The 19,926-nt window shown below is 42.1% G+C and overlaps 1 protein-coding gene and 1 long non-coding RNA gene across 2 annotated transcripts in view; one reads left to right on the top strand and one right to left on the bottom strand.

Annotated features, from left to right (window-relative positions):
- The window catches only part of LOC142665945 (deoxynucleoside triphosphate triphosphohydrolase SAMHD1-like), a 111,099-nt gene that overhangs the window by 23,855 nt on the left and 67,318 nt on the right, over positions 1 to 19,926 (top strand). Inside the window, exons 4-7 of the mRNA XM_075845772.1 lie at positions 6,833 to 6,948; positions 7,072 to 7,142; positions 7,905 to 8,042; positions 18,854 to 18,954. Of these exons, the coding sequence (XP_075701887.1) occupies positions 6,833 to 6,948; positions 7,072 to 7,142; positions 7,905 to 8,042; positions 18,854 to 18,954 (426 nt within the window). The remainder of the gene's footprint in view (positions 1 to 6,832; positions 6,949 to 7,071; positions 7,143 to 7,904; positions 8,043 to 18,853; positions 18,955 to 19,926) is intronic.
- Positions 919 to 6,948, bottom strand: LOC142665948 (uncharacterized). Its single transcript, XR_012851606.1, has 2 exons — positions 6,843 to 6,948; positions 919 to 1,284 (listed from the first exon to the last, which is right to left on the bottom strand). It is a non-coding gene; the product is annotated as an uncharacterized LOC142665948 (long non-coding RNA).

The raw sequence follows: 19,926 nt of genomic DNA, 5'->3' as shown, positions 1-19,926 counted from the left end.
GATAAGAATTGTATTTCAGTCATCCCTTATTTGCATGGTGCCGTTGATTACAGTGGTAGTTGTAGATGCCTGTATCTTGCTGCTGAGAAACAATGTAGGACACTTTGCGGCTCTCTTTGAAAAGTTGAGGCCGAGTTATGGTAGGTAAGCCGTAAAAACACAACTGGCGCCTGATTCCTTCAACAAGTCTACATGAGCAGGTGGGGGAACCACATCCAGTCGGGTGCTGTGAGATACGTGGTGACCTTAGTGGCGTCGGCCAGTGTTTAGTGCGGAAGGCTATGGGCTCAAACACAGGAGATGAGCTCATCCGTTTGTCAGCGGTGAGTCAGTATATGCGGCCGCTCAGGTGTACTCCAGGCCGCGGCTCCCGTTGTGGTTTAGGCCGCACTTGTCAGCATTCATCCAGCAGTACATAAAAACACTGGTGGAGTGCGGGGATACACTTCAAATAGGAGGGGCTTCTAATTACTTTAACCCCAAAAAACTTTATAGCACATATAATCCGCTCATTCTCTTGTGCATAGCAATACCAAATATAAGTACTTTGCCCAACATACACCATTGCAATAACACCCAAATTCAAAGTTCCCCATATTTATTTAAACTTGTACCCCACTGTTAGACCACTTTCACACGGCAGTATTTTAGTCAGTATTTGGAAGCCAAACCCAGGAGTAGGTCCAAAACTCTCAAGAGGTGCAAATATTTTCATTATACTTTTTCAGTGTAGGTTCTACTCCTAGTTTTAGCTTCCAACTACTGAAGCAAAATACTGACCTAAATACTGTCATCTGAAAGAGGCCTTAGCTGGTATATAAGAACAGTAAACGAAACATTTATTTACTTAGTAATGCGGAGAGGATACAAACAATGGCCTCCCAGTCCGTGATGTCATCGTGACATCATGGCTTTCCATTTTGTGAAGGATGATTTATTTGCTTATATTCTCTGTATGAAATTACATTGTGAATTATCAAGCAGGAGGCCGAATTACTAAGATATGTATTATGTGAAAGTGATGATAATGTTTAAATGATTTAGTTTCGTGCAGCAGCCATCTTGTCTGGAGTTCCCATCTTGGTTTTATTGTAGTGAATAGAAAAGTCATTGTTCCTTTAATACAAGTAATGTTGATTTCGTATGTTTTATCTTTGACCTTGGTTCCCATGCGAAGTTGGTAGAGAATGGACAGGGAGGGAGATGGGAGGGTGGCATGTATGCGTGAAGGAAGGTCTCCCCCATCTCCACGGGAACATTCTGTCCAAAAGAGAGATAAGACACCTGTAAACATAATGTGTGAAGAATTATAATGATGTATCTGGGATGTATTTTATTGTATGCTTTTTACTGAATAACAAATATTGTTACATTGTCTCTGATTGGTTTACCTCAAGCCTACACCCCTTCTGAATTTCAGTTTAACAGTTTGAGTCTGATAATAAATCCTTCAGAGGAGCATTTTGAACATATCAGAGTGTCTGTGTTTTCTTCTCCTCTCTCGATATATATCGGTGAAATATCCTAATTAGGATACTGACTAATGGAGTCTGGCCTTGAGAGTCTGTTTGGACTCGTATAAATTTCAGTCTAATATATTTTGAGCAATGGATTTTCACGACAATGGCAATGGCCTGAATGCTGGAAGGAAGCTTCCTGCATTTGAGTCCCGGTACTTTGAGGATGTGTTTAGTGCGTTTTGGGACAGAGTGAATAATTTCCACACCCTGTCGCCACTAGAGAGTCTGGCTAATACCACGTCAGTCGGACATTTTTAAAGAGACTCTGTCACCACATTATAAGTGGCCTATCTCCTACATAAGGAGATCGGCGCTATAATGTGGTGACCGAGTCTCTTTAACAGCAGAGCGCTATACAGTGCGATCTGCCATTAACCCCTTCCCTCTTTAGCCACTTTTGACCTTCCTGACACAGCCTCATTTTTCAAATCTGACATGTTTCACTTTATGTGGTAATAACGTTGAAATGCTTTCACCTATCCGGGCGATTCTGAGATTGTTTTCTCGTGACACATTGGACTTTAAGATAGTGGTAAAATTTGGTCGATACATTCAGTATTTAATTGTGAAAAACACGAAAATATAGTGAAAAATTGCAAAAATTAGCATTTTTCTCAATTTAAATGTATCTGCTTGTAAGACAGGCAGTTATACCACACAAAATTGTTGCTAATTAACATCCCCCATATGTCTACTTTAGATTGGCATCGTTTTTTGAACATCCTTTTATTTTTCTATGACCTCACAAGGCTTAGAACTTTAGCAGCAATTTCTCACATTTTCAAGAAAATTTCAAAAGGCTATTTTTACAGGGGCCAGTTCAGATGTGAAGTGGATTTTAGGGCCTTATATATTAGAAACCCTCGATAAGTCACCCCATTTTAAAAACTTCACCCCTCAAAGTATTCAAAACAGCATTTAGAAAATGTCTTAACCCTTTACACATTTCACAGGAATTAAAGCAAAGTAGAGGTGAAATTTACAAATTTCATATTTTTTTACAGAAATAAATTTTGAATACAATTTTTTTTATAACACAGAAGGTTTTACCAGAGAAATGCAACTCAATATTTGTTGCCCAGTTTCTGCAGTTTTAGGAAATATCCCACATGTGGCCGTAGCGTGCTACTGGACTGAAGCACCGGCCTCAGAAGCAAAGGAGCACCTAGTGGATTTTGGGGCCTTATTTTTGTTAGAATATATTTTAGGCACCATGTCCGGTTTGAAGGGCTCTTGCGGTGCCAAAACAGTGAAAATCCCCCAAAAGTGACCCCATCTGGGAAACTAGACACCTCAAGGAAATTATCTAGGGGTGTAGTGAGCATTTTGACCGCACAGGTTTTTTACAGAAATTATTGGAAGTAGGCCGTGAAAATTAAAATCAACATTTCTTCAAAGAAAATGTAGGTTTAGCGATTTTTTTTCTCATTTCCACAAGGACTAATGGAGAAAAAGCATCACAAAATTTGTAAAGCAATTTCTCCCGAGTAAAACACTACCCCACATGTGGTAATAAATGGATATTTGGACACACGGCAGGGCTTAGAAGGGAAAGAGCGCCATTTGGCTTTTGGAGTCCACATTTAGCAGGAATGGTTTGCGGAGGCCATGTCACATTTACGAAGCCCCTTAGGAGACAAAACAGTGGAAACCCCCCACAAGTGACCCCATTTTGGAGACTACACCCATTGAGGAAATTATCTAGGGGTATAGTGAGCGATTTGACCCCACAGTTTTTTTGCAGAAAATATTGGAAGTAGGCCCTGAAAAAAATAATCTACATTTTTTCAAAAAAAATCTAGGTTTAGCTAATTTTTTCTCATTTCCAGAAGGACTGAAGGAGAAAAAGCACCACAAAATTTGTAAAGCAATTTCTCCCGAGTAAAACAATACCCCACATGTGGTAATAAACGGCTGTTTGGACACACGGCAGGGCTTAGAAGGGAAACAGCACTATTTGGCTTTTTGAGATCACACTTAGCAGGAATGGTTTGCGGAGGCCATGTCACATTTGCAAAGCCCCTGAGGGGACAAAACAATGAAAACGCCCAAAAAGGGACTCCATTTAGGAAACTACACCTCTTGAGGAATTCATCTAGGGGTGTAGTAAGCATTTTGACCCCACAGACGTTTCATAGAATTTATTAGAATTAGGCAGTGAAAATAAAAACAGTCCTTTTTCTTCAATAAGACGTAGCTTTAGCGCAAATTTTTTCATTTTCTCAACAAATAAAGGAAAAAAAGAACCCAAAATTTGTAAAGCAATTTCTCCAGAGTACGGCAATACCCCATATGTGGTCATAAACTGCTGTTTGGGCAAACGGCAGGGCTCAGAAGGAAAGGACTGCCATTTGGAGTGCAGATGTTGCTGGATTGGTTTCTGGGCGCCTGTGGGCCCAAAACAGTGGAAACCCCCCAGAAGTGACCCCATTTTGGAAACGACACCCCTTAATGCATTTACCAAGGGGTGTAGTAAGCATTTTAACCCTGCAGGTGTTTTGTAGAAATTAGTGTGCACTCGATGTTGCAGAGTGAAAATGGGATTTTCTTCCATAGATATGCCAATATGTGGTGCCCGGCTTGTGCCAGCATAACAAGACAGCCCTCTAATTATTATGTGGTGTTTCCCGGTTTTAGAAACACCCTACATGTGGCCCTAATCTTTTGCCTGGACATATGACAGGGCTCAGGAGTGAAGAGTACCATGCGGAGTGGAGGCCTAATTTGGCGATTTACAAAGTATTGGTTCACAACTGCAGAGGCTCAGATGTGAAATAATAAAAAGAAACCCCTGAGAAGTGACCCCATTATGGAAACTGCACCCCTCAAGGCATTTATTAAGAGGTGTAGTGAGCATTTTCACCCCACAGGTCTTTTCCATAAATGAATGCACTGCGGATGGTGCAAATTAAAAATTTATATTTTTCCCTAGATATGCCATTCAGTGGCAAATATGTCATGCCAAGCTTATGACACTTGAGACACACACCCCAAAAATTGTTAAAAGGGTTCTCCCGGGTATGACGATGCCATATATGTTGAAGGAAACTGCTGTTTGGGCACGCTGTAGGGTTCAGAGCCGAGGGAGCACCATTTGGCTTTTGGAGAGCGGATTTTGCTTGGTACTAAATTTGTTTGAGTATTGCTGGTGTTTTATAATGTGGGGGTACATGTAAGCGGGGCGGAGTATATAAGGGGCATAGTCAGGTGGTATGAAAAAAATAAAATAATCCATAGATGTGTGTTACGCTGTGAAGCAATCCTTTCCGCACAGGCCAGTGTCGCACTGATAAATGGTGTAATTTCTTATCCCCCTTTTGGTCCACACTCCGCACCTTTTGTAGTTTGGGGAATTTTGCTGGGAAAGTGTTGTCCTGGTATAATACGGGCACCGTCGCTTCCAGCGGATATGTTTGGGCTCTCCCCTTCCTGGTTCCCTAATTTTAGGTCCTTGATAAATCGCCTCTTCAAACTGAAGAAATGTTCCCCTCGGGCACAACTGCATATTTTTTTATTTCCTGACTTATTGGAGCCATAACTAATTTTATTTTCATAGACGTAGCGGTATGAGGGTTGGTTTGTTGCGGGACGAGCTGTAGTTATTATTGGTACCATTTTGGGGTACATGCGACTTTTTGATCACCTTTTATCCTATTTTTTGGGATGCCAGGTAAACAAAAAAATGCAATTCTGGCACAGCTTTTTTCTTTTTTTTTTATACAGCGTTCACCATGCGTTATAAATTACATGTTAACTTTATTCTGCGGGTCAGTACGATTCTGGCGATACCTAATTTATAGCACTTTTTTATGTTTTACAACTTTTTTCACAATAAAATTACTTTTGTAAAAAGAATGTATTTTTTTTCTGTCGCCAAGTTGTGAGAACCATAACGTTTTAATTTTTTTGTCGACGGAGGTGTATGAGGGCTTGTTTTTTGCGGGACGAGCTATAGTTTTTATAGGTACCATTTTTGGATACGTGCGACTTTTTGATCACTTTTTATTCTAATATTTGTAGGGCAAAGTGACTAAAAAACAGAAACTCTGGTAACGTTTTTTACGTTTTTTTTTACGCTGTTCACCGCGTGCAATAAATAATACAATATTTTGATACCTCCGGTCGTTACGGTCGTGGCGATACCAAATACATATGGTTTATTATTATTTTTCAATAATAAAGGACTTGATAAGAGTAAAAGGGGGATTGTGTTTTATTTGATTACTTGAAATTTTTATTGTTTTCAAACTTTTATTTTTTGCATTTTTTTTACACTTTTTTACACTTTTCTTCAAGTCCCACTAGGGGACTTGAAGGTCCAACGGTCAGATTTTTTTTTTTCTAATACATTGCACTACCTATGTAGTGCAATGTATTAGATCTGTCAGTCATTCACTGACAGCAAGCCGATTAGGCTTCGCCTCCCGGCGGGGCCTAAATCGGCTTCCGTAATGGCAGAGCAGGAGACCATTGTGTCTCCTGTTGCCATAACAGCAGTCGCCAGTCCCGATTGCCTGTCAGGGCTGGCGATCTGCTAGTAACCGCTACGATGCAGCAATCGCTTTCGATTGCTGCATCGAAGGGGTTAATGGCAGGGATCGGAGCTAGCTCCGGTTCCTGCCGTTACAGGTGGATGTCCGCTGTACAGTACAGCTGACATCCACCGCTGATGACGCCGGATCAGCTCCTGACCCGGCGCCATCTTGCCGGCAGCTACGGAAGCCGATCAGGCTCCGCCGCCGGGCGGATCTTGACCGGCTTCGGTGCTAGGCAGACCGGGAGGCCAGTATTAGGCCTCCGGTTGCCATTGCAGCCACCGGAACCCCGGCAATTTCATTGCTGGGGCTCCGATGAGCTGCAAACACCTTAAGTGCAGCGATCGCGTTTGAGCGCTGCACTTAAGGGGTTAATGGCGGGGATCGAAGCTAATTTCGGTCCCCGCCGTTACAGTCGGATGTCAGCTGTAAGATACAGCTGAGATCCGGTGATGATGGCACCGACTCAGTTTCTGAGCCGGTGCCAAACATTTGACGTACATGTACGGCATTTTGCGGGAAGTCAATGCTTTCCATGACGTACATGTATGGCAAATGTCGGGAAGGGGTTAAAGTTATGACTGTACGTACACAACCTATCTGCACGGTGCTTAGGCATCTAGGACTATTATCTCCAGATTGGTGGTGGGAAGGGGTTAAATATCTTTTTAAACACACTTGTTAATGCGGCAAGCTTTATTATAGTGATTGTTGTTTGGGTAAAACTGATAAAAAAGGTTGTATAATTTGACGATTTAATTTATTTTCATTTAATAGTGTGGCTCACCTGGCAGGATGCCTTGTAATGGAGTTGCAGAGGAGGCAGCCAGACCTGAACATATCGGAAAAAGATGTTCTGTGTGTCCAGATTGCAGGCCTGGTCCATGACCTTGGTAAATATTCCCCTAAATACTGAATATACAGAATGGTATATGAGATTTATTTTATTAAATGTAGCTATATCTTGCAAACAATTTGTTTTTTAAGAGCTACCTATTTCTATTGATTTGTTTCAGGTCATGGACCATTTTCTCATTTGTTTGATAAAAGATTCATGCCTCAAGCAGCTCCAGAGAGAAAATTTAAGGTGTGTTTGTGTTCAGTTACTATTGACTCTCCTCTGATATATGGAAATTTAAAGATGAACTTGTTTTTGGCTTTCATAAAAAGTCCTCCGTGGTTGGCACAGCCGACTGGGAGCCTTGGATTCAAATCTGACCAAAACAATATCTACTTCTACTTTTATGAGTTTGTACAGAAGTTCTCCTGCTGTTTCTTCTGGGAACTCTGGTTTCCCAATTTAAAAAAAATCTAGCTTAAGTGTATACATCTCATAGACCAAAGTATTCAGCTTCCTGTCAGAGCGAGGACAAAGCAGATATGAATGGATCCTATGGAGAAGAGTAGACCACCAGATAAATATCAATTCCTCCAAAAGAGTACTCTCAAATCACCAATAACTGATCCCACCAGAATAACAAATCAAATACTCATCACAAAATACAGGCAGAATGATCAGTATAATGCAAAATACAACATCTTTATTAGATACAAAATAAAATACAGAATATAAAATGGAACAACAAACCCATGATGCAAGGATCCCCACACGCTAAATTAATCAGACCCCATAATTTATGCAGACCCCAGACCAGAGAATCAAGTATTGAGGGTATTATTAATAACATGTACTGAACAATGGCTTTATGAAAATAAATTACACTGATAAGATTACTTTATAATCTGTAACTGACATGAAATAGTTTATAGTGAAAATATAAAAATTATTCAGCTGTATGCTTTACATGAATTAGTGTTCCATCTGTCACTGATTTAAATGTATTTTCAGCATGAGGAGGCTTCTGTGAAAATGTTTCAACACCTTATTGAAGAAAATCATTTGATGGATTTAATGAGGGATACATATGATCTGAAGGATGAGGATTTCATATTCATCAAGGAGATGATAAATTCGGAGGCTCAAAATGTAAGTCAGAACTCATCATCAATATTCAGCTGTTTCCATTTCTTCTAATTCACTGTAATGGAGAGTTGACCACACATGCACAGCTAACCGGGACCAGGAACCAGTTGTTCTCAGGATCAGAGTGGATTTCAGAGGTTGGCTGAGCAATCACACTTTTTTTTATTATATCTAAATGATTCGCCAATAAAATAAATATAAAAAAAGACACACATTTGGTATCGCTGTTTCTGCATTGACCCGAGCTATGTAACCCGCTAGCAACCACCAATACGCTTAACGGGCCTTAGGCTAGGCCGCCTTTTCACGACCGATTAGTCCTGCACGGGTGTCCGGTGAGGGCTGGAGCAAGTGCTTAGCTGTCTTATGACAACAAATCCTGCTCTAACGATCGCGATTGAAGTTTACTTTGATTGTGATTTAACCCCTTGGATGCTGTGGTCAATAGCGACCACGGCATCTAAGTCGTTTACAGAGAGAAGGGGCTCTCTCTTTTACGCATCGGCACCCACACAATGTGATTACGAGATGCGAAAGTGTTGCCATGGCAGCCAGGGGCCTAACAAAGTCCCCAGGTTTACCATCGGTGTATGCCTATTAGGCCCTGCCAGTGTGTATTGAAAAAAAAAATCCTAAATATAAAAAAGTCTTTAAAAAATTTTTTACACATATTTGGTATTGTCACATCCGTAAGAATCCAGACTATAAAATAAGCAGGTTATTTATCATGCACGGTGTGGCAATATTGCGGTTTTTTTTATTTGATTCCGCCGTAATTAAAAAGTTATCAAAAAGTCATTTACATCAAAATGTTACAAATGAAAACTACAATTGTCCTGCAAAAAACACCCCCTCATATAGCTCCGTCAATGTAAAAATGAAAAAGTTATGGCTATTGGAATGCAGCGACATAAAATTATAATTTTTTTTAAAGTGTTTTTATTGTTCAAAAGTATAAAAACAAAAAAAACTTTAGAAATTGGATATTGCCATAATCTTAGTGACTCAGAATACAGTTATATCATTTATACTGTGCGGTAAACGGCGTAAAAACAGCAGAATTACTGGGGTTTTTTTTCACCCCGACCAGACTTTTTTTTTTTGCTTTATAAAAGCTTTCTTATAAAAGCTACAAAGCTACATACCCCAAAATGGTGCCTTTAAAAATACAACTCGTCCTGCAAAAAACAATCCCTTATATAGTTACGTTAACGGAAAAAAGTTATTTCTATTGAAATGCGATGATGAAAAAAATAAATAAATAAAATCGGATCATTAACCCCTTTTGGACCAAATGACACAGCCTCATTTTTTAAATCTGACGTGTCTATTTATGTGGTAATAACTCCGGAATGCTTTTACTGGTCCAAGCGATTCGGAGATTGTTTTCTCGTGACATATTGTACTTTGTTAGTGAAAAAATGTGGTCGATAAACTCAATATTTTTTTGTGAAAAACACCAATATTTAGAGAAAATTTGCAAAAATGTGCATTTTTCTAAATTCAAATGTATCTGCTTGTAAGACAGATAGTAATACCACACAAAATAGTCACTAGTTAACATTTCCCATATGTCTACTTTATGTTTGCATCATTGTTTGAACATCCTTTTTTTTTTTTATAACATATTTTTATTACATTTTTCCCAAAAAAAAACCACACATCATACAGTAATGCATTGCCATAATAATAAACATTACAAAAAATTTATAAATGAACATGAGATAGTAAATACTTCCTAGCAACATAGGTTTAATCTTGGATGGTATTCCCCAGAGGCTATCAACCCTCCTTCATCTCCTCTGTCCTTCCCATCCTTTAACCCCACATGTCGGGTAGTCCTGTAACCATAGTTACATAAACTCGCGTAACTGCCTAACTAACACATCAAAACAGTACATAAAACAAATAAGAAATGAGAGCATACATAACATTTGGAGCTTCATGAAGCAGTTCACCCACTCAGGCAGCTAGTCCGCAAGAAGAAAGAAATCCAAGAGGAGACATACGCTTTACTCCCTTGGTATTTTCAATGCCCCTAAAGTGCCTTTGAGATCCTCAATCAAGTACCATGGCGTTCCCGTGAATGGGCCTATAATGTCCCTTCGTTCTGCACTGGTGAAATATTTTGTGAGGAAAAGCTTCCATTTCTCAAAGAATTTTTTACTCTGCGTGTCTTTATTCTGTAATATACCAATGCGGTCTAGATAAAACAGTTTCCTCAACCCCTGGACCACCATATTCTGAGTCGGTACTTCAGCTACCAGCCAATTTTGGAGTATGCACCTCTTTGCCACTATCAGTGTGGCATGGGCCATGGGGGATAAATGTGTCGTTTCTGTCTCTTCTAATTCTCCATCATGTTGTATATGGAATAAGACCTCCATTGGCCCTACATTCCCGTGGAACCTGCCCACCTGCTGCAGTAAGGATGTTATCTCCCCCCAGAATGGCTGAATATGTGCACACGCCCAAAGGCCATGATACATGTCCGTCTTTGAGATATTACATCTAGGGCATGACGTTTTCCTATCTGGTTGCGAGGCGGAGGGGGCCAGGTTAAATGCATATATTGCTTGGTGTATAATCTTCAATTGAGTTTCCCTCCAGTTTTCGTTGTGTACGTGCGCCCTGAAATCCACCAACCCTTTTTCAATATGCTTTTCAATACCTTGTAAATTAAACAGTTTTTCCCATCTCCCAAAGGCCTGCCCCGGGGACATCTTCAGTAGTAATGGTCTGAGTGTACTATATAATTGGGAGATGGAGTGTCTGTGATTGTCCGTGAACCATGAGTCAAACAGGTTGGGGGGGACCTCATCCGCTACATCCGCAAGTTTAGTTTTACAGTGATTAACTATTTGCATGTACTGTAAGTGCTGATGCCGTGCAAAAACGTGCAAGGTTAGCCATCTCTTATCCTGTGCGTGAAACATATCCCCCAGTGTCGCTACCCCTTTCTCCCTCCATTCTGACATTAGTTTGTTAGATCTTCCTGCTGCAAACTCTGGGTGCTGCCATAAGGGCATATGTTTTGAAATGCGATAAGAGAGGTTATAATGTTTGCGTAGTACCTTCCAGGCAATGATGGTATCTCGTAACAGAGATGATTTCTTGACGATCTTTGGGAGACAAGTGAACGTTGTGTGTACCAGAGCCATGAGATCCCAAGGTTTTGCTAGCTGTCTCTCCAATCTAGTGTTGGAGTGGAACTCTGTGTTGTGTTTCCAGTCTAGCAGATGTCTACTCAGACAGGCCAGGTTATAACCCCGGATGTTAGGGAAATTGACCCCTCCTTCCGCATCATGAGTTTCGTGAGCGCTATTCTCGGTTTCTTTCCCCCCCATATGAATTTGGTAAATGATGAGTTGAGTATATTGATATCTGAGTGCTTGACCAGAAGTGGAATAGTCTGGAGCGGGTAGAGTAATTTCGCAAATCCTGACATTTTGACCAAACAGCTCCTTCCCATAAGTGATAGAGGTAGACTGTGCCATCTCAGAAGATCTGCTTGGATATCCTGTATAAGGGGAGGATAATTTAGATCATATAGGGAGTTGGGTGCTCGACCCACCTTAATACCCAGATAAGTAATGTTTGGCTTTGCCATCTCAACATCCAGGGTGGCTAGGGACCGCCTATATGCTGGGTCCTGTGTTCCCAAATCTAATAACTGGCATTTTAACGTGTTAACTTTGTACCCTGAATAGCTCCCAAAGTCGTTCAATGCCTGGAAGATACGCGGAACATCTTTAAGAGGGTTTGCGAGAAATAACAAGATGTCATCTGCAAACAACGTTTCCTTGACCTCCATTTCCCCCACCCTTATGCCCGTATATAGATTGGATGACGCCAGATAACGTGCCAGCGGCTCCAAAGCCAGATTGAACAATAGTGGCGATAGCGGACACCCCTGTCTTGTACCTTTGCACAGACGGAATGGTTTAGATAGAAAACCCGGTGTGGAGATTCTAGCCTTAGGGTCTTTGTAAATGTGGTGTAATAAGATCCTGAATGCCCCCGTTATTTCCATCCTATCCAGGACTGCATCCAACCATTTCCATCGGACATTGTCAAAAGCTTTCTCCGCGTCTAGTAAAAGTAAAGCCGAATGTTCCTCCGGAAATTTATGCTGTACTCTATCTAGCACTGCCAGAACCGTCCTAATGTTAGTGACCGCCGACCTACCTTTTATAAAACCTACTTGTTCTGGGGCTATGAGGAACGGCATTATATTCGCTAACCTATCAGCTATGATTTTGGAAAGGAGTTTAGCGTCCACGTTTATGAGCGATATGGGCCTGTATGACCCTGGTAGTAGGGGATCCTTTCCAGGTTTTAGCAATAATTTCACATAAGATGTGTCTGCAGATGGTGGTAGTCCCTCCTCTCCCAGAGCATTGTTAAACAAGGAGACAAGAGTCTCCGTAATCTGTTCCCGCATTACTTTAAAAAATTCGCCGGTCAGCCCATCTGGGCCAGGTGCCTTACTATTTTTAAGGTTTCTTATTGTCTCATCTACCTCCTCCCTTGTGACCCTGGCATTTAAAAGTTGCAGCTGTTCCGCGGAAATGACCGGTAAAGTGACCTTGTCTAACAGTGTGTCTGTCAGCGGAAGGGAAGATGTATCAGAGTACAGCTCCTCATAGAATTTGGCCAGGATGGTGTTAATACTAGTTGGATCGCATGTTTCTCGCCCATTATGATCCCTCAGTTTCGCTATGTGTTGCACTGAACGTTTCCCTCGAGCCATATTGGCCAAAAGTTTACCCGCCTTATTTCCAAACTTATGTAAAGTAGCTTCAAAGTCTCGAGTATGCATTGTTTCTTTCTGAGCTGCCCACTCTTCAAAAGAGTGTTTTGCCTGAATCCAGGCCTGTCTAGCATCCAATGTAGGGTGTGCCAAATATGCTGTATAGGTTGCCCTCAGTGTAGCACTAGAGGCATTAAATTTTTGCATTATTTCCCGTTTTTTGCTGACGGTATATGCCATTATCCTCCCCCTCAGCACTGCCTTGGCCGTATCCCAGAACAGTGAGGGATCATCTCTGTGTCCTGAATTCGTCGACGTGTATTCTAACCACCACCCTCTTAGCTGTCTCACAAAGGTGTCATCAGTTGCTAAATGAGCCGGGAATCTCCATATGAAGTCTGATCCTCTGGGATATATTTCCTGGAAATCTACCCGTACCGGGGCGTGATCTGAGATCACTAGGTCCCCTATCTCGGCAACCCCCAGCCTCGTTTGTAATGTTGGGGATATTAAAAGGTAGTCTATCCTGGACCAGGACTGTTGAGCGTGGGAGTAATGCGTAAATTCCCGGGCATCCGGGTTACCCCTTCTCCAGGGATCTATTAAGTGTGTTCTTTCCATCAGGGGTCCTAACACTCGGTCCTGTTTTCTGGGGGCCCTTGTAGGAATGGATTCCGTGCTTTGTGAATTATGTGTGCGTCTATCCTCCTTGTGATCAGAAACTGAATTAAAATCACCTCCCACTATTTTGTGCTGGACATTATCTGACAGAAGGGCCCTCTCCAAACCATTGAAAAACTGAATATTATCACTGTTAGGTCCATACACGTTATAAATGCTTAATACCCCGCATGGTGTGCTTAGAGTAATATGGAGCAGTCGCCCTTCCTTATCCGCATCAGTGTGAATTACCTCATGTACCAGGTTTCTATTTATTAAAATAAGTACCCCCGCTTTACGGCCACAAGCGGAAGAGCCGTATACTTGGCCCACCCACAATTTTTTCATGCGGTGGAAGTCGCTCTCCTCCAAATGTGTCTCCTGAAGAAGAGCGATGTCTGTATGGAGTTTTTTTAAGTGACGGAGTACCATCATTCTCTTGTTAGTGGAATGTAAAGGGGCTCAGGTCCCCTAGGTCAGCTGCATAAATTAAGCGTTCCGAAAAGGTTCACTATTGACTGGTCATATATATCTATTTCTAGGCAAAAGTGCTTTGTTGCCTTGGTAGCCGCTCGGCGGCGTCTGCTCCAGACTGCTCCCAACATTACAATAACAACATTTACATTTGGTGCCAGAGAATTGGCACAACCTTTAACAACAAAATGCCCATCCAGGAATGTCACCAGCATTTCCTGTGAGACAAACTTTAAATTGGTATACATAACTTCACTTTTTTCTGGTCTGTGACCCCTCCCCCCCTCCCCTTCCCGCCATCTTTTCGTGACATACTGGATCTTCATATTTTAAATTTGAAAATATTAAAATAAGTTGGACTTCCTATACATCACTGGTACAAGTGCTTATGCCTATTATAGCAGGAATGTTGTCGGAATAACATCCCACCAGAACCAATTGCCACATGAATATATAAGGCACAATCAAATGCGCTCATGGAGCCCCTATGAGATACTTATCAGTCCGGGATGGTTGCAGGCCGGTTTTCTGAGCGTTGTCGGTGTGGCGTCTTCGATGATTCTGCCCGTTGTTGCTTGGGTGAGGAAGTGGAATTGCGGGCGATATCTGACCATGTACAGTCCCTCGGTGGAGAAACTGGTGCACGGGGTCCTTCCCCTCCTGTACCTTGACTCGCCGTCTCCTCTCCCGATTTTCTAGGGCCCCGAAGTCCAGGGATCTTGTCTACATATAATGCCGCCTCCTCAGGATTGTGGAATACCTTGGTGGCGCCATCCGTCTGCATGATCCTCAAGGTGGCCGGATACTGTAGCTGGAATTTGATTTTGCGTTTGTAAAGGGAGGTGCAGACCCCTCCAAATGCTCTCCGACGCCTTGTGACTTCTGCCGAATAATCTGCAAATAGGATGATTTTTGCACCCCTTATATGCAAAGGGATACTACGGTTCCGGAAAGTGCGCAGAAGTTCCTCTTTATCATTGTAATCCAAGTAACGCATGATCACCTGGCGCGGTCTGCTTTGCGGCTCTCCTTTGGCGTTGGCGCTCGGACCAGGGGGGCCCACCCGGTGCGCCCTTTCCACTCTACAAGATCTGGTCAGGCCTAGCGCTTCTGGTAGCTCTGTCTCGCAAATGCCCTGGAGAAGCTGCGGTCTAATATGTTCAGGCAGTCCCACTATCCTTAGATTATTCCTTCTGGAACGATTCTCAAGATCTTCTAAGCGGTCCCTGAGTTTTGTGTTATCTCGCATTAGGTCTCTAATGCAGGTATGTGCACCTGCGGATTCATCTTCCATGAGGCCAACCCGCTGTTCCAATTCATCTAGTCGATTGCCATGAGATGTCACATCATTTTGGAGTTTTTGGAGCGTTGTTGTAACTGTGGCTATTAGGGAGTCTCTGATGTCGGGGGCCAGTTGGGTAGCCACCTCAATTGCCAGCTTCCGATAATCAATCTGCGAGTCAGTCATTACCAACGGCGATAACATTTCCCTCTGTATTTCTGGGCTCTGAGACCGGCTCTGTGAAAGTGATGGCTGCAGCGGCGCCGCCATCTTGGATGGCGCCTCACCTCGTGTGCTGTATTCGGCCGGGCAGGAGATCTCTCTGCTGCCGCTCCGGAGGAGATATCTCTCCATAAACCGCCCGGTTCTTGTCACCCAACTCTCCTCCAAATGCTGGGGTGGTTATATCCTGCGGGTGTGTGGCGTCGATGGGTTAGGGGATCAGGGCTTCAGGAGCTCATGCAGCTCCGTCCTCACATCCCAGCGCCGGAACCGGAAGTCTTGAACATCCTTTTATTTTTCTAGGACGTTACAAGGCTTATAAGTTTAGCAGCAATTTCTCACATTTTCAAGAAAATTTCAAAAGGCTATTTTTTAGGGAACAGTTCAGATCTGAAGTAGCTTTGAGGGCCTTCTATGGGCAAGCGGCAGGACTCCGAAGGGAAGGCACGCCATGTAGCTTTTGGAGTACAGATTTTGCTGGATTGATTTCTCGGCACCATGTTGCATTTGTAAAACTCCTAAGGTACCAGTACCGTGGAAACCCCCCAAAAGTGACTCCATTTGGGAAACTACACCCCTAGAGGAATTCAACTAGGGGTGTAGTGAGCATTTTGACCGCCCCAGGTGTTTCATAGATTTCATTAGAATTGGGCAGTAAAATCAAAAAAAAATTTCCACGAAGACGTAGCTTTAGGTCAAAATGTTTCATTTTCTCATCAAATAAGGGAGAAAAAGCACCGTAACATTTGTAAAGCAACTTCTCCAGAGTACAGAAATACCCAATATGTGGTAATAAACCACTGTATGAATACACATCAGGGCTCAGAAGGGAAGGAGCGCTTTTTGGCTTTTGGAGAGCAGATTTTGCTGGATTGGTTTTGCTGCACCATATCGCTTTTGCAATGCCCCTTAGGTAGCAGTACAGTGGAAACTACCCAAAAGTGACTCCATTTGGCAGACTACACCCACTGAGGAATTCATCTAGGGGGGTAGTGAGCATTTTGACCCCACAGGTGTCTCATAGATTTTATTAGAAATGGGCAATGAAAAATTACATTATTTTCCAATAAGACGTAACATTAGTTCAAAATTGTTAATTTTCTCAACAAATAAAGGAGAAAAAGCACCGTAACATTTGTAAAGCAACTTCCCCAGAGTAGGGAAATACCCCACACGTGGTCATAAACTGCTATTTGGACACACAGCAAGGCTCTAAAGGGAAGGAGCGCCATTTAGTATTTGGAGTGGAGATTTTACAAGTGCATCAGGGCATAATGGGATGATGTAATAATGGGGTGAATGAATAATCCATGGATTGGTGTGGTACGCTTTGAACCAATCCTTTATGCACAAGCCGGGTTTATTGGGTATTATACAAAATACCTGCGCTCCAGTATTGCCTAATCTTTGACTTCTCCACTAGCCCTATAAGCACAAGACCCTAAAGTTTCCTCATCTCCGCTGCATCTACAGGGTCCACCTGTGGGGTCCAGCAAATGACGATGTAGGGTATTTAGTGCAATTCTACAGGACCTAAAAAATTAGTCTGGGCCGTCATTTAGCATCATTGCGTTTTGAGAGTCATAACGTGTTATTTTTCCGTTGACGGAGCTGTGTGAGGGCTTGTTTTATGCGGAATGAGCTGTAATTTTTATTGGTTCCATTGTGTGGTACATGCGATTTTTTTTAAATCACTTTTCAATTTTTTGGGAGATGAGGAAACCAAAAAACAGCAATGCTAGCACGGTTTTTTTCTTTTTTAGAGTGTTCACCGTGCAGTATAAACAACATGTTAACTTCATTCTGTGGGTCGATACGATTACAGCGACACCAAATTGCTATCGTTTTTTTTACGTTTCACCACGTTCCCACAATAAAAATACTCTTTTCTAAAAAAAATCATGCTTTAGTGACAGCCATGACTTTTTTATTTTTTCGTTGATATCGCTGCGGGAGGGCTGGTCTTATGCATGACGAACTGTAGTTTCTATTGGTACCATTTTGCGTTCCTTGCAACTTTTTGTTACATTTTTTTTTTTTTTTTAGACAAGATGACCAAAAAATAAAATGCTGTCAGTTGTTTTTTCTAAAAATGTTTTACGGTGTTCACTGTGCGGTAAAAATAATGTGATCTTTTTTATAGATCAGGCCGTTCCGAACGCGGCGATACCTATTATGTAGTTTTTTTTTCATGTTTTCAGTTTTTTTTCTAATTATAAAGGAGTTGAATCAGGGAAACAGGGCAAGTGTTGTTTTTATTCGTTAAAACTTTTATTTATTTATTTTTCTTTCACGTTTTTTTTTATTTTTTTATTACACTTACCTGGGGACTTGAAGATCTGGTCTTCTGATCCCCCGTATAATACACTGCACTACTTATGTAGTGCAGTGTATTGTAACTGTCATTCTTCATCTGACAGTGTATTAGGTCCTGCCTCGGCAAATATTGCTGTTACATATGTTATTGCGACCCCTGGTGTTACTTTGATTCCATTTTCAAAGCATCCACCTAATGTGTTCATTACCCGTAGACACACATGTCCAGTAGATCAGCTCCACCGGCCCACCTTTAACCCCTTAGATGACACGTAAAATAACGACTGTGGCATCTGAGTGACTACAGAGAGAAGGGGCTCCCACTGTTACCCCATTGAGCTTATGGGTTGCTATGGTCGCCAGTGGACTAACAAAGGCCCCCAAGGCTTGCCATGGCTATTTGCCTATTCGTTTATTAGTAACTGGTAATAATGATTCGGTAGACTGATTATACCAAAGGGCTTTATGAGTGATCAAATGATTGCATTGTAAATTCCTCTAGTGGTACTAAATACCATATATATATTTGCTATCGTCTCAATCTTAATGACCCATATAATGAAGGATATGCTATCACTTTGAAGATTGAAGGAACTGCAGCATTGCTTTAGCACTGTGGCCCTTATACTGTTTTTTCCTGCACAGTGGTGCTCCCCACCACCTGCTGTGCGGGAAACTGCAACACTGATCAGTTCAAGTGAATGGAGCTTTGCTGCAGTTGCCTGCACAGCCGGTGGCCGGAGCACCGTTTTTCAGGTAAAAACAGTGAAGGGCACAGCACTTAAGCAGACCCTTCAATCTGTGGATCGGTGGTCCCGGCATTCGAACCCGCACCGATTACAAAGTGATTGTGTATCCTAGCGATTTGCCATCACTTTGTGTGATGAGAATAAACCTTTAATCAAAATGTTTATTTAGTATTACATTTAAATATATTTTATGTTAGATCATATCAGTAATGCTTAATACCAAGATGCACAGTTTGTTGTTTTTTTTCTTATACTAAAGCCTGATAGACACCAGCTTTGTATTTTGTTTTCCTGTGTTGTCATGTCAAAAGTGCAATTTCATAAGATATTTGTAATGAGCAGTTTTTTCATTCTGCAGTGTCATTATGAAGGGCGTGGAATACAGAAAAGCTTTCTCTATGAGATTGTGGCCAACAAACAAAATGGCATTGATGTGGACAAAATGGACTACTTTGCGAGGTACCTGTTTTCTTTAATTTACTGCTACTCGCAATGCAATACAAAATAAAGCTCTTGCATGACATCTATACTCCTAAGCATTAAAATTGCAACACCAAGAAGGGCAAGCCGTAAGGTTATGCAAATCGCGGAAGTGGCAGGTGTCACCAAGATCTGCTAATGATCAAATTTTCAAGCAGCTCGCTCTGATATTTGGCATGTGGGAGGGGAATAAAAGCCAGATTGAAAACAAAGTTTTAAAGTCACTTGAAACCTCAAAAATTGGATCAAATGGTGTGGGATGATTGTGCGATGCCTCCTGTTCGTCGATGTGCCAGTTATCACCACTTGTCGTTAACTGAGTAGGACAGAATCCTTAATTCGAGATTGGTTTATCACTCCAGCAGATCGCTATGCGCCTAGGCCAAGATGTCAGCACTGTTCCACGTTGCGTGTGTCCCAGTGGTTGGAAGAACAACAAAGAATGGGAATGACCGCAAGAGGTGCACAGAGGTGGACCTCTTCACGGACGGGTTGTCTGATTGGAAGAATGGTGCGTAATGATCCATTCTGTACTGCAAGTGAAATTGGACGTCACATCCCAAGCCTAGCGCTGCAACAAATGTCGACACAAAGCATCAGAAAGTGTTTGCACGACATTGGGCTACAGACCAGACGTCCAGCTACAGGTGTTCCCTTGACCACACGCCCTCTCTCAAAGGCTATCATAATGCACAGCAAGACGGCAATGGAGGCTGGAATCGAAGTCTCTCCTCTTCAGCTATGAGTCCCACTTTGGTCTCTGGCGCAATGATAGCCGGAGATTGGTCTGGAGACCACGTGGGCAACGCCATAAATAGGCCTTCAATGGGGAACGTTACATCGGTCCTACTCCTGGGATTATGGTGTGGGGTGGCATAATGTTCAGTAGCTGGACCCCTCTAGTCTTCTTTTCAGGTACACTAACAGCTCGGCGTTACATTGATTTGGTCG

This window comes from Rhinoderma darwinii, chromosome 13 (genome assembly GCF_050947455.1).
Source record: "Rhinoderma darwinii isolate aRhiDar2 chromosome 13, aRhiDar2.hap1, whole genome shotgun sequence".
NCBI lineage: Eukaryota > Metazoa > Chordata > Amphibia > Anura > Rhinodermatidae > Rhinoderma > Rhinoderma darwinii.
Note: the sequence above shows the minus strand (reverse complement) of the source record. Positions and strands in the feature narration are given on the sequence as shown.